Consider the following 26,416-nt stretch of genomic DNA (forward strand, 5'->3'; position numbering starts at 1 on the left):
GAGTCGGTTTCAGCTAACTTTTATTACTTGCACAGCAACAAATTGAGGAAAGCAAGGGTTTGGCTGCAGCTGTTGCTAAGCTACAGAGACGCTTGCAACTTGTGGACGTTGTTCTGCAGCGCAACAGGGTTTGTTGCTTCATACGGAGCTCTAAGGTCCGTATCTTTCACTATAGCGTTCGGTTATCTGGAATTGTGGCTGAACCGGCACCATGTCGGTCCCGTCCATGCCGGATACCAGAAAGTTTCCTGTACATTAAAAGGTCAGGAAATCTTGTTTTATGCTTATATTAGGCAGCTTAATAACCAACCTACAATTAACTGACAAATTATATAGCTGGCAGCTGAAAAACGGTTTGGCTGCAATTTCATGGCTTATACATCCATTAGGATCAAGGATTGTTGAAATTGTTCCACCTAAATTTAAACTATGGCCTGGATTTTGCAGTAGAAATAACGGTGAGGCTAATTATGCTTACCGTTATTAAGGAGCAAATTGGACAGCAACTTCCACTGTCCGCACATGCCCAGTTAAATCAGGAAGATGCCGTCCGAGTTGCCCTGCTCCTCCAAAAGCTTTGCTCTAACAGTATCGCGCCGAGAAACTTGGCATTCAAACACATGAAGGGTGTGTTGTTGCAGTACTTACCCACTAAACACACCAGAGTTAGGGTTTGTCCATTCAAGTGTAATTGAATTTTTAAACAGCAGGTAAGTATTAATTACTGCCAAACAACCTCTCTGGCACTGAAAATTTACTTTTAAAAGTGTGGAGTCTCATTCCTTCAGATTTTAGTTATTTTTGGAGATTTTTAAAAATTAAAACAAACATTTTTACACTTTGTCTCTCATCTCTCTCATCTTTCTTTACCCCTCTTTATTTTGCTCTCTGTAAATGATTTTACATTGAATTAAATATTCTAACTAACACTTCCTAGTTTAGACTCCGCGTTTGTCAGTGAGGATTCTTCAATCTGACTGGTTAAGGAGAAAGGTCCCAGATCCCCCGTAGAGGGCACCGTGCTGCTTTGACTGTCTGATAACTGCAAATCAGAGTGTAAAAGCCCAGGGAAATTCTGTGGGCAAGTGCAAGTTTAATGACTGGCAAGCGCCGTTTGTTTGCCGCTGACTGCAAAAATCCAGGCCAAAATATACTTATTTAAAATACATTTAAATCTAAAAGAAACTTAATATTCAGGATCACAAATTAAAAATATGAATTAATAACTAGTTTAGAGAGTTTTTTCTTTACTTAATTCAGGAATGTTCAATTAGCTTCTGGAGCAGACACAAAGAATGACCACATATCTTCTGTAATTAGCTGGCCAGGATTTCCATGGTGGTAACTTCACTATGGAAATCATGGCTAGATTACAAATAACCATTAATAGCAAGCAAACTGAAATGTAATTATAATGCCCTTCGCTATAATTTACATAGCTTATAGTTAGGGGAGGAGGAACAAATATAATGGCTCTTTTTATGCCTGCAACCGTACAATTGCTCAGCACAGGATGTTCAAACAAGGAACTATTCTAGCAGTAGTATTCTGCCAAAGTGTAGTTTTTTTGGTACAATTTATGTAACAATCTAGAAGGAACAATGAACATGATACTGATACGCTTATCAATTACTCCATAAAAGGCGATGAATTAGGAAAGTAATGAAAAGGTTTTTATTAACTAAAGAACAGAGCATGCCTCTCGTGGACGACTGGTTCCAAGAAGGAAGTGGGTTGCCGGGCAGCCACCTTTATACCAGGTCATGCAGGCGGAGCCAGCTGAGGCATGCATTGGTACACAGTGAGTAGCAAGAGGTAACAATGTTGTTCACTACTGTTATCGTTATTGCACAATGAAAACAATAACAGTGGTTTACCACATTCACCCCTTGTTTAAAATTGAGTCCGGCGGGGTGAAGTGTACTAAAAGTTCGTGTAGGTAAGTCTATCAGGAGGCCTTGTATGCCGTACTGATCGTCGTAGCAGCGGCGGCGGTGCTGCAGTATCCAACGTCGAGTCTGGTGTCTGAGTGGTCGACGAAGGGTCCTGGGGCTCCGGCATGCCGTCTACAGGGGTTGGGTTGGGAGAAAAGTGGTGGATAATAATGGTGGTGATTCAGGGGCGCCCGAGGGTGCGAGGTCTCGTATGGAGACCGTGTCCTCCCGCCCGTCTGGGTATGCCACGTAGTCATACTGGGGGTTGGCGTGTAGGAGGTTCACCCTCTCGACCAGAGGGTCCGTTTTATGGGTCCTCACGTGCCTCCGCAGTAGGATGGGCCCAGGAGAAGTCAGCCATGTCGGTAGCGAGGTTCCCGATGTGGACTTCCTGGGGAAAACGAACATTTGCTCATGAGGGGTGGCATTAGTGGCAGTACAAAGTAGTGACCGGATGGAGTGGAGCGCCGCAGGGAGGGCCTCCTGCCAGCGAGAGGTCGGAAGGCCCTTAGATTTTAAGGCTAAGAGGACGGCCTTCCAAACCGTCGCGTTCTCTCTTTCCACCTGGCCGTTCCCCCGGGGGTTGTAGCTGGTGGTACTGCTCGTAGCAATACCTCTCGCGAGCAGGTACTGACGAAGTTCGTCGCTCATGAAAGATGAGCCCCGGTCGCTATGTATATAGCTGGGGAACCCGAACAAGGCGAAGAGGTCATTCAGACATTTGATGACCGTGGTACTGGTCATGTCTGGGCAAGGGATGGCAAACAGGAAACGGGAGTACTCATCGACAATGTTGCGGAAGTACACGTTGCGGTCAGAAGAAGGGAGGGGCCCCTTAAAGTCGATGCTCAAGTGCTCGAAGGGGCGAGTGGCCTTGATCAGGCTTGCTCTGTCTGGCCTATAAAAATGCGGTTTGCATTCGGCACAGATTTGGTAGTTCCTGGTCATAGTTCTGACCTCCTCGATGGAGATGGGCAGGTTGCGGGACTTAATGAAGTGGCAGAATCTGGTGACCCCGGGGTGGCAGAGGTCATTGTGGAGGGTCCGCAGTCTATCAACTTGCGCGTTGGCGCATGTACCTCGTGATAGAGCATCTGGGGGCTCATTGAGTTTCCCGGGCCGGTACAAGATATCGTAATTGTAGGTGGAAAGTTCAATTCTCCACCTCAAGATCTTGTCATTCTTGATTTTGCCCCTCTGCTTATTATTGAACATAAAAGCAACTGAACGCTGGTCAGTGAGAAGGGTAAATCGTTTTCCGGCCAGGTAATGCCTCCAGTGTCGCACCGCTTCCACAATAACCTGGGCCTCCTTTTCGACAGAGGAGTGTCGAATCTCGGGGCCCTGGAGGGTTAAGGGTTAACCGCCTGGTTAAGGGTTGCAGCTAGGGCGAAGTCGGATGCATCACTCTCCACTTGGAAAGGGATGGACTCATCCACTGCGTGCATTGTGGCCTTCGCAATATCACTCTTGATAAGAGTGAAGGCAGCACCCGCCTCTGATGTCAGGGGGAAGGAGGTGGACTTGATGAGGGGTCTGGCTTTGTCCGCATAGTTGGGCACCCACTGAGCATAGTAAGAGAAAAACCCCAGGCATCTCTTCAGTGCTTTTAGGCAGTGGGGGAGGGGGAGCTCCATAAGGGGGCGCATTCTGTCGGGGTCGGGCCCGATGACTCCGTTCTCCACTACGCAGCCGAAGATGGCAAGGCGCGTGGTGTGAAACATACATTTCTCTTTATTGTATGTTAGATTCAGCCGCTGGGCCGTACGGAGGAATTTCGCTAGATTAACGTCATGGTCCTGCTGGTCGTGGCCGCAGATGGTGACGTTATCCAGATAGGGAAAGGTGGCCTGCAGCGCGTTCTGGTCAACCATCCGGTCCATCTCCCTTTGGAAGACCGAAACCCCGTTGGTGACGCCGAAGGGGACCCTAAGGAAGTGGTAGAGGTGGCCGTTTGCCTCGAAGGCAGTATACTGGTGGTCCTCATGGCGGATAGGGAGTTGGTGGTATGCTGACTTAAGGTCAATGGTGGAGAATACCCTGTATTGCGCGATCTGGTTGACCATATCAGATATGCGGGGAAGGGGGTATGCGTCCAGCTGGGTGTACCGGTTTATGGTTTGGCTGTAGTCGATGACCAGGCGGCGTTTATCGGCGGTCTTAACGACTACAACCTGGGCTCGCCATGGGCTGGTGCTCCCTTCGATAATGCCCTCCTTCAGGAGTCGCTCCACCTCAGCGCTAATAAAAGCTCTGTCCCCGGCGCTGTACCGCCTGCTCTTGGTAGCGATGGGTTTACAGTCGCGGGTGAGGTTAGCGAACAAGGGGGGGGGGGGGGGAAAAGAGACGGGGACTTTGAGTGTGGAAAGGCTGCAAGTGGTGCACGGCGGGCGATTTAAAAGCTGTTGGTTGCAGACTGAGAGTGGGGGAAGGGGTCCACCGTATGCCAATGTGACACTTTTGAGGTGGCACTGAAAATCCAACCCTAGCAGAATGGCAGCGCAAAGACGGGGCAGGACAAGGAGTTTAAAATTTTTATATTCAGTGCCCCTAACCGAAAGGGTCACCACACAATAGCCGCCGACGTCCGTTGAATGGGACTTGGACGCCATAGAAATCCGATGGCGCGTTGGCAGGACCGTGAGGGAGTGGCTACGCACCGTGTCAGGGTGAATAAAACTCTCCGTGCTCCCGCTGTCAAACAGGCAAGTAGTGGCGCGGCCGTTTACCGTAATGTCCATCATGGACCTGGACAGATGATGAGGGAGGGCTTGATCCAGCGTAACGGAGGCCAGTGTGTGGCCGAGTGAGCTGATATGGTCGTCCGACGAGACGGTGGTCGAGTCCGGAGACAAATTGGCGGTTTAGTGCGGCGGGCAAAATGGCGGCGGCCATGATTCCGATCCCCACGCGGCCGGAGGTGCACAAAATGGCGGAGAAGATGGCTGCCCCCACGGTTCACACGCGGCGCTGCTGGCGTTGGCGTAATGGCCTTTCTTCCCGCAGCCAGAGCAGGTAGCGGTCTTCGCCGGGCAGCACGCTTTGGGGTGTTTTAATGGGCCACAGAAATAGCATTTTTGGGCCTGGTTACGGGACATCGTTGCAGTAGTTGGTACCGGGGCAGCGGTCCCGGTTGCTTTCGGGACATCGCTGCAGTAGTTGGTACCGGGGGCGGCGGTCCCATGTCCCAAGGTCGCGATGACCATGGCGCGGCCCCGTTACGTGCGTATGCTTCGAGGTTTCGGTGGGCCGCATCTAGTGAGAGCGCGAGGGCTACGGCCGTCTTCAGGTCGAGCTCCTTGCTTTCGAGCAGTCTCTGCTGGGAGTAGTCGGACTGGAGGCCCTTAACGAAGGCATCACAGGTAAGTCCCTCCACGTGCGCTGCAGCTGTTACCGCCTTATAGTCGCAGTCCCTGCAGAGCATCTGTAACGCCCGTAAAAATGCCTCTACCGATTCCCCCGGTTGCTGCCTGCGGGATCCCAGGAGGTGTCTGGCGTAAATCGTATTCACTGGGCGCGTGTATTGCCCTTTTAGTAGGTCGAGAGCCGCCGTGTACGTAGTAGCGTCCCGGATGAGTGTATATACTTGAGGGCTCACCTGGGCTGTCAGGACTTTTAATTTGTTCTCCTCCAATGTCACGGCGGAGGCTTCTAGGAAGGATTCAAAGCAGCTCAGCCAGTGTTCGAAATTGGTAGATGAACCCGCCGCTTGGGGGTCGAGATCCAGGCATGCTGGTCTGAGGGCTCGCAGCAACGCCTGCTGTTGTTGCTGCTCAGTTCCAGACATTTTAATTAATAAAATTGATACGCTTATCAATTACTCCATAAAAGGCGATGAATTAGGAAAGTAATGAAAAGGTTTTTATTAACTAAAGAACAGAGCATGCCTCTCGTGGACGACTGGTTCCAAGAAGGAAGTGGGTTGCCGGGCAGCCACCTTTATACCAGGTCATGTAGGCGGAGCCAGCTGAGGCATGCATTGGTACACAGTGAGTAGCAAGAGGTAACAATGTGCAATAACGATAACAGTAGTGAACAACAATGAAAACAATAACAGTGGTTTACCACAGATACTTATGTGGCTTATGTGACTCACACCTAGTTGGCCTATCCCAGAATGCTCTAACAAACAGCTAAGTGTGCAAAAGTGACCTTTGGACAACCGAACTCCCAAATGTACCTCCCTCCACCTCTACTGTGTGCTTCTCCTCGATAGCATCAAGATCAAAGACATTGAGGGTGGGGGGAAAAGGTAGGCATGACACAGTGACAATACAACAATTCACTCGAACACCCTGGAATTTGAAAGTTTGTATAAAAGCACCAAGAATCAGATCAGTGGGTTACCAATTTTAATAGTAATGAGTAAATAATGCAAAGAACTGTAGTGATAATGAGAACAGCAGCACCCAGTGATTATATTCCTTATTCAAAAAGCACACAAGGAGTACTGTTTTTGACAAAAGTCAACACCAACTTGCATTTATATAGCACCTCTAACATGGGAAAAACAGACATTTCACAGGAGCATAATTAGATTTTAATAGGCACCAAGCAAAGGAGCAGCTATTAGGTCAATGACTAAAAGCTTGGTCAAAGAGATAGTATTAAGAAGGGTCTTAAAAAGGAGAGAAGTTTAGAGAAGGGATTCCAGAGTTTAGGGCCTAAATGGCTGAAGGCAATCACGAATGTTGGGGCAAAGGGAGTGAGGGGTACACATCAGGCCTGAATTGGAGGAAGGCAAAGTTCTTGAAGGATTGTAGGGGTGGAGATGGTTGCAGAGATAGGAAGAGATGAGGGGAGACCATGGAGGGATTTGAACATGAGGATGACAATTTTAAAATCAAGGTATTGGTGGACCGGGAGCCAATGTAGGCTAGCTAGCACAGGGATGATGGGTGAGCGGGACCCGGTGTGGGTTAGGATACGGGCAGAGTTTTGGATGAGTTCAAGTTTATGGAGGGTGGAAGATGAGAGGTCGGCCAGGAGAGCATTGGAATAGTAGAATCTGCAGGTAACAAAAGCATGGATGAGGGTTCAGCAGCAGATAAACTGAGGCAGCTGCAGAGATGGGTGATGCTGCGGAGGTGGATGTAGGCTATATTTGTGATGGAGGATGTGGTTGGATGCTCAGCTCAGTGTCAAATAGGATGCCAAGGTTGCAATGAGTCTGGTTCAGCCCAAGACAGTGGCCAAGGTGAGGGAATGGATTCGGTGACCAGGGAACAAAGTTTGTGGTGGGGGCCAAAGACAATGGTTTCAGTCTTCCTAATGTTTAACTGGAAGAAACTGCAGCCCATCCAAGACTAGATCTTGGACAAGCAGTCTAACAACAGAGTGCAGCAGTCTAGAGCGGTGGTGTTAGGGTGTCATCAGCATTCATGTGGAACCCAACGTCATGTCTTTGGATAATGTCACCGAGGGGCAGCTTATAGATGAGAAATAGGAGGGGGGGGTCAAGGATGGGTCCTTTGGAGGACTCGAGGTAAGTGTGGGGGCACGAAGAGAAGACATTGCAGGAGATTGTCTGGCTGCGATCGGATAGGCAAGAGTGGAACTAGGTGAAGGAAGTCTCACTCAGCTAAGCAACAGGGAGGCGTTGGAGTAGGATGCTGCGGCCAACTGCATGAAAGGCTGCAGCGAGGTAGAGAAGGATGAGGAGGGATAGTGCACCATGGTCACAGTCATATAGGATATAATTTGTGACTTTGATTAGGACCATTTTAGTGCCGTGGCAGGGACAGAAACCCAATTGCAGAGGTTCAAGCATGGAGTTACAGAAAAGTTGGGCACAGATTTGGGATGTGACAACATGTTTGAGAGGTTGGCGATGGGGTGGTAAATTCTGCTGAAATTGAGGCTAAGGTACAAGGAAGAGGGGATGGAGCTAACTAGGATGGTGACCACATTTCTCTGATTAATCCTCAATTGTATTTGGCATAATGGAAAGTCTCCAGCCTCTGCACAACTGACCAATTTACAAGTGCAAAAAAAATGAAGAAAAGGGGAATGGGAGAATGAGAAGGCTACATACAAATAAATGCTCGGCAAAGGGGATGATCTCCTGTATGGGTAACTTACTTTCAAATAAAAAACTGCTGCAACAGTAGAGGTCAGCTCTATTGCACTCATGAAACTTAATGTAAAAGTATACCAGTGAACAGAAATATAAGCAAACAACCTACCAGTCTGTCCTTGAATGGAAAGAAGGTCATTTGTTACACCACGCAGTGTTTCTAATGTAGAGCGTGTTATGTCATATGTTGGAAGGATAATATCTGCAGTATCCTCAGAGCCACACCAAGAAATGATAGGCAAGGGGTTATCCTTCATTTGACGAGTTTCCAGTGGCCAATCTCCAACATTTATATAGAATTCAACATTGGGCAAACGAACCTAAAGAATGTAAATAAAAAACAAACTGAACAATGACCCATTTTGTAACAGAATAAAATACAAAAGAAAACATTTTCTTCAGGTTGTAATTTTATTAACACATACTTTTCTTGCTAAAGAAAGCAGCATTTCATCTGAAAACATTTTGAAGTCAGTGTACCGCCCCATGGTTCGTCGATAAATCTGGTTATTTAATATGGTGTAGTGAACAATTCCTCGATCACCAAATCGGTTTGGTACTTGTTCTAGCAGGAGTGTGAGATCTATACTGGAAAAATTAGTGAAGTCGCTAGAAATCTGTTCCTCTTTTGCAGGACAAGATACAGTATCTTTCCATGTCTGGGGCTCCTCTTCTGGGCAGTAACAGTATTCATGATAAACTGGTCCTGATGACAGAAGCAGGAACACAACATATTACCGTAACATGCAATTACACATTGCCTCAAACAATTAACTCAAAAATAATTTGATTTTTAAAAAAAGAGCCACCACAAAATTAAGTCATGCTGTGGCAGATTTCAAACAAACTATTTTCATAGATTTGCAAGGTACCTTGTTCACTACATTTTATGAAAAGAATACTCTTACACGTGTGTATTTTTTATGTCAGAACAATCAATGATAATGCAACTTGTCAATTTGCAAATGTTTTTCAGCTTACCACAGCTGGAAAGTAACTTGCCCCAGGCTAGTTGGCGAGAGGACTGTTCCAGCTACAGCAATACTGGAACACGGCACTAAAAGAGCACTGAAGATTACCTAGTCATCTCTGCAACTTTACATTTCTGGGCACAGAACTTCCCTGAATTTGGGGAAAGGAATGAGAAGACCAGCAATGTTAAAAGCAAAGTAAAGCAGGCTAAAAGCTATAACACGGTAGTTTCAACATCCATCCATTTACATTTCTTGCCACTGGCACTTTGTCCCTGGAGACTGGGAGTAAAACCACCTGTTCCGAGCCCCCAGAGGCAGTACTGCAAGACAAGGTATCATAGATGGTTACAGCATACAAACAGGACATTCAGCCCGTGAAGTCCCTGCCAGCATCTGAAATGTTCAACTCCAGACACCAGCATCCTTGGGATAGAGTAAATAAAGACTTGGCTGCAAAGAACAATCAGCTAATAAAATCTGCAGGTAACCAGTTCCTGTTTGGGAGGGAGTATTCTGGGGAGATGCTCAATAGGCAACAGGAACAGAAGAAAAACCTTCTATTAATATGGAACTTTGTGCCTCAGAAACAACTCAACTCAATTCACATACAATTAATTGCTTTGAAGCATAGTCATTATGTAGGCAAATGTAGCATTATTTTGCACACCGTAAGATCCCACAAACAACAATTGGATGAATGCTAGCTGACTGTGAAAGTACCTGAGAATAGGTAACCAGTCACTTTCAAAACCACCGTCATTCCCCCCTCAAAAATCCCACCCTGACTCGGTCCTTGCAAACTGCCGCCCTATCTCCAAAGTCTTTGATGGCGTTGTCACCTCCCAAATCCATGACCATCTTTCCCACAACTCCATGTTTGAATCTCTCCATTATGATTCCACCCCCCAACCACAGCACTGAAGTGGTCCTAATCAAAGTCACGAATGAAACCATAGAATAGTCTGTGCCTCCTCTTTGGTAGAGCTATCCAAATAGTCCCACTCCCCTGCTCTTTCCCCATAGCCCTGTAAATTTTTTCCCTTCAAGTATTTATCCAATTCCCTTTTGAATGTTACTATTGAATCTGTCTCCACCACCCTGTCAAGCAGTGCATTCCAGATCACGACAACTCGCTGCGTTAAAAAAAAGTTTCTTCATGTCAACTTCTGGTTTTTTTGCCAATCACTAAATGTGTCCTCTGATTACTGACCCTTCTGCCACTGGAAACAGTTTCTTATTTACTCTATCAAAACCTTTCATGATTTTGAACATCTCCATCAAATCTCTTAACTTTCTCCACTCCAAGAACAGCCCCAGCTTCTCTACATAACTGAAGTCCCTGATTCCTGATACCATTCTAGTAAATCTCTATTGTACCCTCTCCAAGGTCTTGACATCCTTCCTGAAGTTTGGTGCCCAGAATTGAACACAATACACCTAACCAGTGTTTCATAAAGATTTAACATAACTTCCTTGCTTTTGTATTCTACTACTCTTAATAAAGCCAAGGATTTAAAAAAATATATAAAACAGCCATCTCAACTTGTCCTGCCACCTTCAAAGATTTGTGTACATACACCCAGAGATCTCTTTTCCTGCACCCTCTTTAAAATTGTACAATTTAGTATTCTCATTCTTCCAACCAAAACGCATCACTTCACACATTTGTGTTAAATATCATTTGCCATGTGTCTGCCCATTTCATGCAATAGCAGAACACTTGGAAAACAGTGACAGGATCGGACAAAGTCAACATGGATTAACAAAAAGGTAAATCGCGCTTGACTAATCTACTGAAATTTTTTGAGGATGTAACTGGTAGAATAGATAAGGGAGAACCAGTGGATGTGGTGTATTTGGACTTTCAGAAGGCTTTCGATAAGGTCCCACATAAGAGATTAGCGTGTAAAGTTAAGGCACATGGGATTGGGGGCAAGGTACTGACTTGGAGAGAGAACTGGTTGGCAGACAGGATGCAAAGAGTTGGAATAAACAGGTCCTTTTCAGAGTGGCAGGCAGTGACCAGTGGGGTACCGCAGGGATTGGTGCTAGGACCCCAGCTATTCACAATATATATTAATGATCTAGACGAGGGAACTAGATGTAATATCTCCAAGTTTGCAGACGACAAAGCTGGGTGGGCGTGTGTGCTGCGAGGAGGATGCAGAGAAACTCCAGTATGATTTGGACAGGTTGGGTGATTGGGAAGATGCATGGCAGATGCAGTATAATGTGGATAAATGCGAGGTTATCCACTTCGGTGGCAAAAACAGGAAGGCAGATTATCTGAACGGCAATAGATTGGGAGAAGGGGAAGTGCAGTGAGACCTGGGTGTCATTGTGCACCAGTCGCTGAAGGTAAGCATGCAGGCGGTTAAGAAGGCAAATGGTATGTTGGCCTTCATAGCGAGAGGATTCGAGTACAGGAGAAAGGATGTCTTGCTGCAGTTGTACAGGGCCTTGGTGAGACCACACCTTGAGTATTGTGTGCAGTTTTGGTCGCCTTATCTGAGGAAGGATGTTCTTGCCATAGAGGGAGTGCAGCGAAGATTCACCAGACTGATACCTGGGATGGCAGGAATGACATACAAGGAGAGATTGGGCTTATATTCGCTGGAGTTTAGAAAAATGAGAGGGGATCACATTGAAACTTATAAAATTCTAACAGGACTAGACAGACTAGATGCAGGAAGGATGTTCCCGATGGCCGGGGAGTCTAGAACCAGGGGTCACAGTCTAAGGGTAAGGGGTAAGCCATTTAGGACAGAGATGAGGAGGAATTTCTTCACCCAGAGAGTGGTGAACCTGTGGAATTCTCTACCACAGAAGGCAGTGGAGGCCAATTCATTAAATATATTCAAGAAGGAGTTAAATATATTTCTTAAAGCTAAAGGGATCAAGGGATATGGGGAGAAAGCAGGGACTGGGTCCTGAATTTGAATGATCAGCCGTGATCTCATTAAATGGCCTACTCCCGCTCCCATCTTCTATGTTCACTAGTCAATATGTCCTCCTGAAGTCTGTTGCTATCCTCACTGTTTACTACATTTCCGAGTTTCATGTTATCTGCAAACTTTGACTTTGTATACCCAAGACTAGGTCATTAACATACATCAAAAAGAGCAGTGGTCCTAACACAGACTCCTGGGGAACACCACTGTATACCTCCCTCCAGTCTGAAAAACAACTGTTCACCACTACTCTGCCTTCTGTCCCTTAGCCAATTTTGTTTCCATGCTGCCACTGTCCCATTAATCCCATCGACTTTAATTTTGCTAACAAGTCTATTATGTGGTACTTTGTTAAACGCCTTTTGAAAGTCCATATACACATCAACCACACTACCCTCATCAATCCCCTCCTTTACTTCAAAGAACTCGATCAAGATAGTCAAACACAATTTGCCCTTAACAAATCGTTGCTGATTTTCATTCATCAGCCCATACTTTTCCAAATCCCAATTAATTTTGTCCAGGATTATTGTCTTTAAAAGGTTCCATACCACTGACGTTAGGCTGACTGGCCTGTAGTTGCCGGGTTTATCCCACTCCCCTTTTTTAAACAGGGGTGTAACAATTGCAATCCTCCAGACCTTTGGCACCACCCCGATATCCAAGAAGAATTTGAAGATTGTGGCCAGAACCTCCACCCTTACTTCCTTCAGTAACCTAGGATGCATCCCATCCAGACCAGGTGACTATATAGAGTATTTTCTCTCCTCGACCACACTGCAGCCTTTGATACGGTCAACCACATCATCCTTCTCCAACGTATCGCCTCCATTGCTCAGCTCAGCGGGACTGCCCTCACTTGGTTCTACACTTACTTATCTGATCATAGCCAAAGTATTCTCTTCCCACCGCCCCCCCCACCCCACCCCCACAAACACCCACAGATCTTATCATTGGCCCACTCATCTACATGCTGCACCTCGGCGACATCACCCAAAGACAAGGGGTCAGCTTCGACATGTGTACTGACAACATCCAATTCTACTTCTCCACTGCCTCTATTCAGTCAGACTACTTATGGGCCTATACTCATTGGAATTTAGAAGAATTGGAATTTAGAAGAATGAGAGGTGATCTTATTGAAACATAAAAGATACTGAGGGGGCTCGACAAGGTAGATGCAGACAGGATGTTTCCCCTCGTGGGGAAATCTAGAACTCAGGGGCATAGTTTCAGAATAAAGGGTCGCCCTTTTAGAACTGAGATGAGGAGGAATTTCTTCTCTGAGGATCGTAAACCTGTGGAATTCTCTGCCGCAGAGAGCTGTGAAGGCTGCGTCATTAAATACATTTAAGATGGAGATAGATTTTTTCAAGATAAGGGAGTGAAGGGTTATGGGGAGCGGGCAGGGAAGTGGCTTTGAGCCCAAGATCAGCCATGATCTTATTGAATGGCGGAGCAGGCTCGAGGGGCCAAGTGGCCTATTCCTGCTCTTATGTTCTTACGTCTAGTATTGAGCCACAGTTTCCTCTGGTTAAACTTTGGGAAGACCGAAGCCATCATCTTCAGCCACCACCACAAATTCATACCCATACCACAGATTTCATCCCCCTCACAAGCTAATGCATCAGGTTGAATAGGACATCCTCAACCTCAACATCCTATTCAACCCTGCGCTGAGCTTCCAAACCCATATCCTCTCTAGCTCCTTTCCACCACAAAGACCTCTATCACCCGCCTCCACCTCTACCTCAGCCCATCTGCTACTGTATCTCATCCATGCCTTTGCCACCTCCAAACTCAACGATTCCAAAGCTCTCCTGGAAGATCTCCCACCCTCCACACTCCATAAACAAGCTCATCCAAACTCTGCTGCCTGTATCCTATACCAAGTCCCACTCGCCCATCATTGCTGCCCTTGCTGACTTACACTGGTTCTCCCAATGGTTCTCCCAATGCCTCCAATTTAAAATTCTCATCCTTGTGTTTAAGTCCCCTCATGGTCTCACCCCTCCCTATCTCTGAAAACTCCTTCAGCGCAACATCCACCCCCAGAGCTCTTTTTCCTGTGACTCTGGCCCATTGTGCATCCTTTTCTTCCTTCACCCCACCATTGACGACCATACCTTCAGCCACCTGGAGGCCCATGCTCTGGAATTTCTTCTCTGCTTCTCCACCTCCCTTTCCTCTCCTTAAAACCCACCTGTTTGACTAAGGAACAGGAAAGGAAGGAAGGAAAAAATGGAATGAGAAGGACAGGAAAGGAAGGGAAAAGGAAGGATGGAAGGAAGGAAGGGAAAGGAAAGAAAATAAAGGAAAGAACTAAAAGAAAGGAAGGGAAGAAGAGTAAGTAAAAGAAAAGCATTTGTATAGCACCTGTCATGACCTCAAATGTCCCAAAGCGCTTCACAACCAATGCAATATTTTTGAAGTGTAGTCAATGTTGCAATGTGGGTAAGCATGGCAGCCAATTTGCATACAAGGCCCTACAAAGACCAATAAGATAAATGACCAGATAATCGTTTTTTATTGATGCTGATTGAGGAATAAATATTGGCCAGGACACCAGGAGCACTCCCTGCTCTACTGGCAAAATTTTACTTTCCACAGAATTTTTGAAAATTATGGCCAGAGTCTTTACTGTTTCTTCTCTAGCTTCCCTCAGGTCCCCTACATACAAACTATAATTTTCTGTAATTCATCCACTCAAGTTTCAGTAACTTTCTCTATTTTAAATGTGAAAAAGTTAGATGTTATATATTATTATTACCCAAGTGTTCTCCTGCCTTCAGGTTACTTACTTGCCAAGACCACCTCTAGCATTATATCCCTCCCTTGGACACAAATATACTGATTATTACAGAAACACTTCAGAATGCAGTCTAAAAATCCCTCCCCACTTTCACCACAATCATTTACCTTAGCCCAATCTACATTAGGATAGCTAAAATCTTCCATTACTTTAATTATTACTACTGTAAACCTTTCAGAATTGCCTATAATTCTCATCATACATTTCTCCCCCACTATTTGGAAGTCTATAATGAACTTGCAATGTGATAACACATCCTTTATTGTTTATTAATTCTACCCAGACAGACTCCTTCTGAGCACCATCAATTAAAAAAAAACATTCCTTTCTTTGGCTGTATTCCCATTTTTAAGTAACACAGTCATTTCTCCTCCCTTTTATCCTTATTCATTCCATGAAATTTTATAGCCAAAAATATTTGGTTCCAAATCTCACCCTGGATGAAGGCAGATTTCTGCAAAGCAATGTCATGCCCCTCCATTCTAAATAGTGCCTCTAGCTCCATGACTATTTCTAATGCTTTACACATTTGTATATAAACACTAACAATGCATTTTTGTTGTTGTTTATTCTCTCCTTCATTGTATCTTTCCTTAACCTCTCTTTTCTGCCCTCTGAGAGTCTTTCCATATCCCACTATGAACTTATTACTTTGGAATGTTTTACCCTTCACTATACTTATTCTTAGCCCTTCCTCCCAGTCAGTTTAGCTTGAGAGGACATTAATGCTGGTTAAGTTAAGGTTAAACCCATAATTTCTGTGGAGCTGCCTCTTGCTCCAGAGCCACCTCAAGAATGTGCATTCCAGGACCCCTACAACTCCTTTATTATGCAGAGTGTCTCCAACTACTTCTGAAGCTCAATAACTCATCTGTGGTTTCCAGTACCCTCCCCCTCTCATCATGCAATCCACTCTACAGTGGTTCCACTATCCTACCATATTACATGGACTGAAAACAATCATCATACTCAAAGTAGCTTCAAGTCAACTATATTTCAGTGCCGAGCTCCAGTTCAGGTCAACCTCTACTCACCAAGATATTTTCTCACTCTACTGATTTCCCACAACTCCTATATCCAAGGGCTTATCAGAATTTACCTTTTAAAATATATGGAGACTGGCCTACATGTTGACCTTGATGAAATACTTCAATCTTTAGCCCCTCAATGGCAGTTCCATACATTCGATACCTCATAAGAAACGTTCCATCATTTCGATCCAAGGGTGCAGGTACATAACGGCGAACATGTTCTCTGGAGGATAGCACTTTGATTGCCACATGGAATGTATTACTTCCTGAATTAAAAGGGCAAATGAGTGACTTCAGTTTTCCATTTCTCCTACTATACAATATAAATGTACATGTTTAAAAAAAGTATCCAAAGAACACAGTTATAATCCTGTCATTTTATAAGAGGGGCTGTTTGCTCCAGAGGAAAGTCTCAGCAGAAAATCCACATCCAGAGTGGTTTTTAATTTACACAAACACGTGAGCTCAGAAATTTGATTACAATCTTTAAATCACTCCCAGATGTCTGTTAATACTCATGGTTCCGTTATAATTTGATGTGGGGAATCTATTCTATTTTTGTACAATAGGGCAGACGCAAAACAATGCGGACAGAAATGCTCAACAATTACGACGGTAGTGCTGGACTTTAATGAACTTAACCTGCACCTGGCTGCATAGAAATGCTACAACCAATAAAGTTACAAAAGTTCATCATAGCAGCAGATCCAAAACTAATGACCGTGTTGTTAACTGGAAGTGAACAAAATGGTTCAAAATGCCCAAACAATAACAAGGAACAATCTACATACCGGGAGAATATGTAACATTTTCTCCTGTGGAGGTAACTGCCTGGATATAGAAATATCGAACCGGCAGCACAACATCAGCCCTCAGACCTGGCCCCCACACCAAACTTTTTCCTGCACTTACTTCCTCTTCTCCTGTTTTACAAACAGAAGCCATAAAAACCAACCACACTGAAAGCACCCAGAACAAACGCAGCCGCGCCCGATGCATTTTTCTATGTGCTTCAATTTACAGCGAATGCATTTACAGCCCACAGCACCCCGCCCAAAACTTCAATCCCACCCGGGGCTGTTCAAGATCGTTGGCCGCGTATGATTGGAGTGCGGAAACCCCAATGGCTGCGGGGAAACCAGGTCCTCGCGTCCGAATGAAAGCAAAACCTGGAACGGATCCCCGGTGGAGCCGAACCGAACACCAGCAACTTGCATTTATATAGCACCTTTAACATAGTAAAAACGTCCCAAGGCGCTTCATAGGAGCGTTATCAAACAGAATTTATAGTGTCCCATCTGGGCATGACCGGGTGTTCCATCCTGCCGTCTGGCAGAGGCGGGGGACCCATTGGAGGGTCCCCACGCGGGAGCCCTACCCTGTTCCGTTGGGGGTCTGGCATGGAGAGTGTTCTGCTGCTATGTCCGCGCCCTGGAGAATGGAGCACACGGTGTCGATCGGTACGCTTGAGACTTTCTGCGACTGTTGGGCACCAGAGGGACTGGAGTGTTTTGTGGATAAAGAGAACAAAATTATAATTTTATAAGTTTTTATTTAAGTTAGTTTTGTCATAATTTGAAACTTATGTTTGTGCCCCTCTAAAAATGGGGCACTTATGGTTTATGTGTTCCCGTTTGACGATTTAATCATCCTTTAACTAAAAGAATCAAACAAAATTTTACACCGAGACAGGTAAGGACATATTAGGGCAGGTGACCAAAAACTTAGTCAAAGAGTTATGTTTTAAGGAGCGTCTTACAGGAGGAGAGATATGAGGAGAGGCGGCTTACAGAGGGAATTCCAGTGCTTACAGCCCAGGTAGCTGAAGGCACGGCTGCCAATGGTGGAATTCGGGTATACGCAAGAGGCCAGAATTGGAGGAGTGCAGAGATCTCAGAAGGTTGTAGGGCTAGAGGAGGTTATAGAGATAGGGGCGAGGCCATGGAGGGATTTGTAAACAAGGATGAGAATTTTAAGATCGAGCATTGCTGTACTGGGAGCCAATGTAGGTCAGCGATTCCATAGTAAAGAAGTATAGAGTATAGTTTACACATTAATTTATAAGATATCTGTTAGTGTGATTCTAAAGCTAATAATCTGTCACTTTAATTGGGTGTTGTCACTGCATTGGAGAGTTTTCAGGGAGTCTAACTTACTGAGATAGCTCAGGATAACCTGCTCCAAAACTGTACTGAATGAGAAAAAAATGATCTACCCTGTTCAGAATTAACACTTGCTGTTTAGAAATTTACTTCAAGTCAATTGCAACAGATACCACAAAAAAAGCTACTGATAGTATTAAATCGAGGAGCAGGGCATTTACCACACTTCCATTAGAAATCAAAAATGATTTTCTGGTTAAGTCTTCAGGCTAACGGAAGAGGAAGTTAACAGGCATTTTTTTTTCAGTCTGTAAATTTCCCCAAGTTGTAATCTAAAGACAGGAGTTTATTCTCAGACTTGGTAATACAGTACATATATAATATACAATTCAATACATAAAATATACAGTAAATGTACTGTGGTAAACCACTGTATTGTATATTGCCACCTCTGGGTGGCGCTGTGTATGGAGGCATGCCTCAGCTGACTCCACCCACCACTGTGTGGGTTTCGTTCAGACTTGTTCAGTCACTCACGAAGAAGCATGGTCTCTTCTTAGCTAATAAAAGCCTTATTCATCTCTTCTTTCGACTCGTCATCTCTTCTTCGACTCATCACCTTTTATGAATGTGGTAAACCACTGTATTGTATATTGCCACCTCTGGGTGGCGCTGTGTATGGAGGCATGCCTCAGCTGACTCCACCCACCACTGTGTGGGTTTCGTTCAGACTTGTTCAGTCACTCACGAAGAAGCATGGTCTCTTCTTAGCTAATAAAAGCCTTATTCATCTCTTCTTTCGACTCATCATCTCTTCTTCGACTCATCACCTTTTATGAAGTAATTGATAAGCGTATCAATGAAGTAATTGATAAGCGTATCAATTTTATTAGCTAAAAGTTAAATGGCGACACCTGAGGAGCAACAACAGCAACGGATACAGCAGACATTGCTGAGAGCCCTCAGACCACCACGCCTGGACCTCGACCCTCAAGATGTGGGTGCATCAGCCAAGTTTGAACACTGGCTGAGCTGCTTTGAATCCTTCCTCGCAATCTCACAGGTTACAGAGGAGGATCACAAACTGAAAATTTTGACCGCCCAGGTGAGCCATCAAGTATATATGCTAATCCGGGACTCTAATACGTACGTGGCGGCCCTCGAGCTACTAAAAGGGCAATATACGCGCCCAGTGAACACAATTTACGCCCGACACCTCTTGGGATCCCGCAGGCAGCAACCGGGAGAATCGGTAGGGGCATTTGTACGGGCGCTACTGGCACTCTGCAGAGACTGCGATTGTAAAGCGGTAACGGCTGTGGAGCATGCGCAGGGACTCGCCTGTGATGCCTTCGTCAGGGGCCTCCAGTCAGACCACACCCGGCAGAGACTGCTAGAAAGCAAGGAACCCGACCTGAAGACGGCCATTGCCCTTGCGCTCTCGTTAGAGGAGGCCCACCGAAACCTCGAGGCATACCCCCGTAACGGCGCCGAGACATGGCAATCGAAACCGTGGGACACGGGACCGCCGCCCCCGGCACCAACCGCTGCAGCGACCCAACCGAGACAGCAGCCTCCGGTAAGAACTGCTTCGATGCCCAGTAACCAGGCCCAAAAATGCTATTTCTGTGGCCAGTTAAAACATCCCAGAGCGCACTGCCCAGCTAAGACAGCTACCTGCTCGGGCTGCGGGAAGAAAGGCCATTACGCTAACGCCTGCAAGGGGAAGCCAGCCAGCAGCGCAGCGTGCGGGCCGTGGGAGCAGCCATCTTATCCGCCATTTTGTGTACCCCCGGCCGCATGGCATCCGCCGCCATCGTATCCAACGCACTCAACCGCCATTTCGTCACCGGAACCGACCACCGTCTCGGCGGATGACTATAGTGACTCACTAAGCCACATACTGGTCTCCGTGACGCTGGATCAAGGCCACCCTCACCATCTATCCAGCTCCATGATGGATATCGCGGTAAACGGCCGCGCCACCAGTTGCCTGATCGACAGCGGGAGCACAGAGAGTTTCGTCCACCCCGACACGGTACGTAGCCACTCCCTCACGATTCTGCCAACGCACCATCGCATTTCTATGGCGTCCAAGTCCCAGTCAATGGACATCAGCGGCTACTGTGTGGTGACCCTGTCAGTAGGGGGCACTGAATATCAAAAATTTAAACTGCTAGTCCTGCCCCGTCTTTGCGCTGCCGTCCTGCTAGGGTTGGATTTTCAGTGCCACCTTAAGAGTGTCACACTAGCATACGGTGGACCCCTCCCCCCACTCACAGTCTGCAACCAACAACTTTTAAATCGCCCGCTGCAAACCACCTGCAGCCTTTCCACATTAAAAGTCCCCCCCCCTCCCCTGTTCGCTAACCTCACCCGCGACTGTAAACCCATCGCTACCAAAAGCAGGCGGTACAGTGCCGGGGACAGAGCTTTTATCAGCTCTGAGGTGGAGCGGCTCTTGAAGGAGGGCATTATCGAAGGTAGCACTAGCCCCTGGCGAGCCCAGGTTGTAGTCGTTAAAACCACTGCAAAACGCCGCATGGTAATCGACTACAGCCAAACCATAAACCGGTACACCCAGCTGGACGCGTACCCCCTCCCTCGCATATCTGATATGGTCAATCAGATTGCGCAATACAAAGTATTCTCCACCATCGACCTTAAGTCAGCGTACCACCAGCTGCCCATCCGCCATGAGGACCGCCAGTATACTGCCTTCGAGGCAAACGGCCGCCTCTACCACTTCCTTAGGGTCCCCTTCGGCGTCACCAACGGGGTTTCGGTCTTCCAAAGGGAGATGGACCGAATGGTTGACCAGAACGCGCTGCGGGCAACCTTCCCCTATTTGGATAACGTCACCATCTGCGGCCACGACCAGCAGGACCACGACGTTAATCTAGCAAATTTCCTCCGTACGGCCCAACGGCTGAACCTAACGTACAATAAGGAAAAATGTATGTTTCACACCAAGCGCCTGGCCATCCTCGGCTGCGTGGTGGAGAACGGAGTCATCGGGCCCGACCCCGACAGAATGCGCCCCCTAATGGAGCTACCCCTTCCCCACTGCCAAAAAGCACTGAAGAGATGCCTGGGGTTTTTCTCCTACTACGCCCAGTGGGTGCCCCTCTATGCAGACAAAGCCAGGCCCCTCATCAAAGCCACCTCCTTCCCCCTGACACCAGAGGCGTGTGCAGCCTTCACTCTTATCAAGAACGATATCGCGAAGGCCGCAATGCACGCGGTGGATGAGTCCATCCCCTTCCAAGTGGAGAGCGATGCCTCCGACTTCGCCCTAGCCGCGACCCTTAACCAGGCGGGCAGACCCGTGGCCTTTTTCTCAAGGACCCTCCAGGGCCCCGAGACGAGACACTCCTCCGTCGAAAAGGAGGCCCAGGCTATTGTAGAAGCGGTGCGTCACTGGAGGCATTACCTGGCCGGGAAACGATTTACCCTGCTCACTGACCAGCGTTCAGTAGCTTTTATGTTTAATAATAAGCAGAGGGGTAAAATCAAGAACGACAAGATCTTGAGGTGGAGAATCGAACTCTCCACCTACAATTATGATATCTTGTATCGGCCAGGGAAACTCAATGAGCCCCCAGATGCCCTATCACGTGGTACATGCACCAACGCGCAGAGTGATAGGCTGCAGTCCCTCCACAATGACCTCTGCCACCCGGGGGTCACCAGGTTTTTCCATTTTATCAAATCCCGTAACCTGCCCTACTCCATCGAGGAGGTCAGGACCATGACCAAGAGCTGCCAAATCTGCGCCGAGTGCAAACCGCACTTCTATAGGCCGGACAGAGCAAGCCTGATCAAGGCCACCCGCCCCTTCGAACGCCTGAGCGTCGATTTTAAAGGGCCCCTCCCCTCCGCTGACCGCAATGTGTACTTCCTCAACATAGTTGATGAGTACTCCCGTTTCCCCTTTGCTATCCCTTGCCCAGACATGACCAGTACCACGGTCATCAAGTGTCTGAATGACATCTTCGCTCTGTTCGGGTTCCCCAGCTATATACATAGCGACAGGGGCTCATCGTTCATGAGCGACGAACTTCGGCAGTACCTGCTAACAAGAGGTATCGCCACGAGCAGGACCACCAGTTACAACCCCCGGGGGAACGGCCAGGTGGAAAGGGAGAACGCGACGGTTTGGAAGGCAGTCCTCTTAGCACTAAAATCTAAGGGCCTTCCGACCTCCCGCTGGCAGGAGGTCCTCCCTGCAGCGCTCCACTCCATTCGGTCACTGCTTTGTACTGCCACTAATGCGACCCCTCATGAGAAAATGTTCGTTTTCCCCCGGAAGTCTACATCGGGAACCTCGCTACCGGCATGGTTGACTTCTCCTGGGCCCGTCCTACTGCGGAGGCACGTGAGGACGCATAAAACGGACCCCCTGGTCGAGCGGGTGCACCTCCTACACGCCAACCCCCAGTATGCCTGGGTGACATACCCAGACGGGCGGGAGGACACGGTCTCCATACGAGATCTCGCACCCTCGGGTACCCCTGAATTACCACCGTTATCCCCCTTACCACTGTTATCCCCCACCACCCCTCCCAACCCAACCCCTGCAGACGGCATGCCAAAGCCCCAGGAATCTTCGCCAACCACCCAGACACCAGACCCGACGTCGGATGCTGCAACACCACCGCCGCCACCACGACGATCAGGACGTCAGACAAGGCCTCCTGATAGACTTAACTTGTAGTACCCTTCACCCCGCCGGACTTCACATTAAACAAGGGGTGAATGTGGTAAACCACTGTATTGTATATTGCCACCTCTGGGTGGCGCTGTGTATGGAGGCATGCCTCAGCTGACTCCACCCACCACTGTGTGGGTTTCGTTCAGACTTGTTCAGTCACTCACGAAGAAGCATGGTCTCTTCTTAGCTAATAAAAGCCTTATTCATCTCTTCTTTCGACTCGTCATCTCTTCTTCGACTCATCACCTTTTATGAAGTAATTGATAAGCGTATCATGTACTTTATGATTTAACACAATTACACTTGGTGTTCCTCCAATCACTCTCCTAATAATATGCACAGTAGTTACAAATTTGAGGAGAGAATAGATCGGTCCTACCTTATAAATTATGCTGGGATATAAAAACATTTGCAAACTGATTGTTATTGGGGTAGAATCTGGTCTTTGTGGTTGAAGAGATTGCAAAGTCTCTGTTTGAAGAATGGACTCAGTCGAGAATATTTTGTGGACTTTATGGGATTTTTTCTGAGGGTATTTTCCCTGTGAGGGGATCGCCCTGTGCAAATATGTGAAAAACTGGTTTGTTAAAACTCCAGAGAATGAATGGCAGTTGACTGTGACAAAAGAACTGTCAGTCATCCAGAATGTATGGGTTCGCCCGACAGTCCTGGGAAAAGAAAGGGGGCCATTGATGAAGGGGCTGAGGACCCTGAGGCACCCGTTGAACTTGAACCTATTAGAAAGCCACTCTAATATGCAAAAGCACTTCTCACTTCCATCTCAGAAGAGAAGCAGAACAATGAACCCACTAGCCTAGCCAGCCAAAGAGGAGCCAGTTTTTCCCAACACAAAGACCGAAATATGTCCCAGACTTAGGGCCGTTAGTCCAATCATGGAATACTCCTGGGTCTGATGATGACCCATCACTGACTAAGCACCGAGATACAAAAGGATTTTAAAGATTGGCGGGAAAGATAGGGGTAGCAAGACTCCTGTAAAGATAGATCCTTTTCCACCATTCTCTCTCTCTCTCTCTCTCGCTCCACCAAGATCGACCTAACAAGAAGAAGTACCAGAGGAAGAAGCCGCTGAGACTGAGAACCCCATACCTCTCACAGGGAACGGTCTCCGGGCAGTGACTTCCCACAGCTGAGCGGAGCAATCAAGACCGACTGTGTGTGGTGGTAAGCATTGTCTCGAGTGTCCCAAGCTGGTAACCAGATATCCCAGGCGAGCTGGGTGAGTTGTGAGGGCTCAGGGTTTTTCTCAGAAGTGAAGTTTTTGGGCTATTCCGAGGGTGGAAGCTTCATTTGGTTTAGCCAGGCGAAGGGGTTTATGCGACTGGGTAATTCGTTGGTAGGGGTGGAGTTAGAGTCCACCATAGCAACAAGGGAATTACTGCATGTTATAGGCCCCAGTTGTGTACTGTATGTATGTTGTTTGTAACCTGGATCTTATTTTCCACAGAGACAGTGATTTCGTTTAGTAGTGCGTTTTAGCCAGTGTATGTTAGACCAAATAAATATAATGCGATTTTTCACCGAAGCATTCCTGTCCGTGACTTATTCCATTTACACTTTGAATAATAATTCCCGGATATAGAACTTTCGTAAGGCGGGGGTGATTCGAACCATCCGTCTAGCAATTGGGCTAGGATCAAAACCGCTTACAGTGGTGCCCGTTTTCCAGGCCAAAAACAGAGCAAAAAGGACGATTTGGGGAACAACGTCCTGCACCCGATCTGCGCCTGGATTATGGGTGCTGCCATATTAGTAAAGGCGTCTTCGCAGGTGGCTTTAGGCCCCTTACATTTGTAAATGAGAGACCTAGCGGCTGTTTTAGGCCCCTTGCAGAAATTAGTTTGGATTGAGCGGAGCAGGAGCCAAGCCTGCTGCGCTTGGGATTCTCAAGGAGTCTCTGCAGCTTAAGCAGCAATCGCCACTAAAAGGTCAGATTTTTTTAAATTTAAAAATATATTCCTGTGGAGCTGGGAGGAGGAGAACTGCTAACCTAACCCCTCAGCACATGCAATCAGTCCCCCACCCATTTCCGTTCCACCCCTCCCAGGTTACTTACCTTTGGCTCGTTGCCCAGGATGTGCAACAGACTCTGGCAGCTCGCACCAATTATGCAAACATGGCCCGAGGACCAATTTCGGTGTAGCCTTGAACCTCCCGGTTGGGGTGCGTGCTGACAGGGCGATGATGTTTATGAGCCCAAAAAGAGGCAATTACCAATTTCTACCCTGTGTTCTTTTATCCCACAAATATTGTAAACAGAATACCACAAACTCTCCCATTCTACAACTATTAACACTTTTTCCGGAATCGCTCTGCCAGCTTATTTTAGCCAAGTGCAAAACAGCTATTTGACTGAATGTTGGTGGGTATCATGCTTTGGGAGCTCAGAACAAATAGTAATTTATGAAGAACGTTTCATATGTTTTCTTTCCACCTTCACTTCCATTTTTCTCCCTTGGGTATTTGCTTGCCCCTATGCAGACCTCTTCGGCCAGGAGATTGATTGATCTGATTGGATTTCTTCACATCCATCAATGCCTCTATGCCACTGCCATAACAGATATGATTAAAGCAGGATGAGTCCGCTCCTGAATATTTGTCCATACCCTCCCAAAATTAATAATAGTGTCATTCTATTATGAATTGTTCAGGATAGGGAAAATAGTTGCATATAATTTAAGCTAACCAGACTTTCCACTTATAAAGCAGCCAAACTTTCCTCCCTATTCCTTGCATTCTCTCTCATACACACACCTGAATGTCAAAAGCTGTTCTGTAGTACAAACCAATACTTTGAACAATGTCCCCAAGGTGATATTACACTTAGTATTTCTGTTTCCAATACCCTCTTTAGACTTTTGTTCAGGCACTGAAACCTTGTAACTATGTGACATCCCTTGAATGATATACATCTGAAGTAGATGTAGTTCAATAGGAATATAAGAAAAAATAAAGAACAATAATGACAGTCTTCAAAGAAAAACAAAGACAACTAAACACCAACCAATACACAGTATCATCCAGAAAAGAATATTTTTGTGGACTATATGGGATTTTTTCTGAGGGTATTTTCCCTGTTATGTGATCGCCCTGTGCAGATACGTGAAAGACTGGTTTTGTTAAAACACCAGAGAACGCATGGCAGCTGGCTGTGACAAAAGGACTGTCAGTCATCCAGTATGTATGGGTTAGTCCGACAGTCCTGGAAAAAGGAAGGGAGCCATTGAACTTGATTAGAAAAACCACTCTAATATGCAAAGCACTTCTCACCTCCAAAATAACAACAGAAAATGCTGGAAAAACTCAGCAGGTCAGGCAACATCCGTGGAGAGAAATTTGAGTTGACGTTTCGGGTTGGACCCTTCTTCAAAACTGGAAAGAAAAGAAACTAGATCGGAGGCAGGGCTGCGATCGGACAAAAGAATAAAAGAAACAAAAGAAGTAAAAGAGATTAGAAGCTAGACGAGATGGTAGTAGGCTGGGATTAGGTGTAAAGTGTACTGGCAGGGCAAAAGATAGCTGCCAGGTGTGAGAGAGAAACAAAAGGAAAGGGGGGGGGGAAAGGAGTGGAACAATTACAAGAGAAAATGAAATGGGGGCCGAGCTTATGATCTGAAATTGTTGAACTCGATATTGAGTCCGGAAGGCTGCAGACTGCCTAATCGGAAGATGAGGTGCTGTTCCTCGAGTTTACGTTGAGCTTCCGTGGAACAATACAAGAGGCCAAGGACGGTGAGGTCCGAGTGGGAATGGAGCGGTGAATTAAAATGACAGGCGACCGGAAGCTCGGGGTCACCCTTA

General features: G+C 46.7%; 1 protein-coding gene across 1 annotated transcript in view; it reads right to left on the reverse strand.

Moving 5' to 3' along the window:
- Nucleotides 1-16,842, reverse strand: part of poglut3 (protein O-glucosyltransferase 3) — a 30,829-nt gene extending 13,987 nt beyond the window's left edge. The window contains exons 1-4 of the mRNA XM_085999102.1: nucleotides 16,570-16,842; nucleotides 15,847-16,044; nucleotides 8,436-8,716; nucleotides 8,120-8,330 (exon numbers count right to left, since the gene is read on the reverse strand). Of these exons, the coding sequence (XP_085855228.1) occupies nucleotides 8,120-8,330; nucleotides 8,436-8,716; nucleotides 15,847-16,044; nucleotides 16,570-16,777 (898 nt within the window). The 5' untranslated portion in view covers nucleotides 16,778-16,842. The remainder of the gene's footprint in view (nucleotides 1-8,119; nucleotides 8,331-8,435; nucleotides 8,717-15,846; nucleotides 16,045-16,569) is intronic.
- Nucleotides 16,843-26,416: the final 9,574 nt, after the last annotated feature.

The sequence above is a fragment of the Somniosus microcephalus genome, chromosome 10 (assembly GCF_052327205.1).
Source record: "Somniosus microcephalus isolate GS21.2 chromosome 10, FLI_Smic_1.0, whole genome shotgun sequence".
In the NCBI taxonomy this organism is placed as follows: Eukaryota; Metazoa; Chordata; class Chondrichthyes; order Squaliformes; family Somniosidae; genus Somniosus; species Somniosus microcephalus.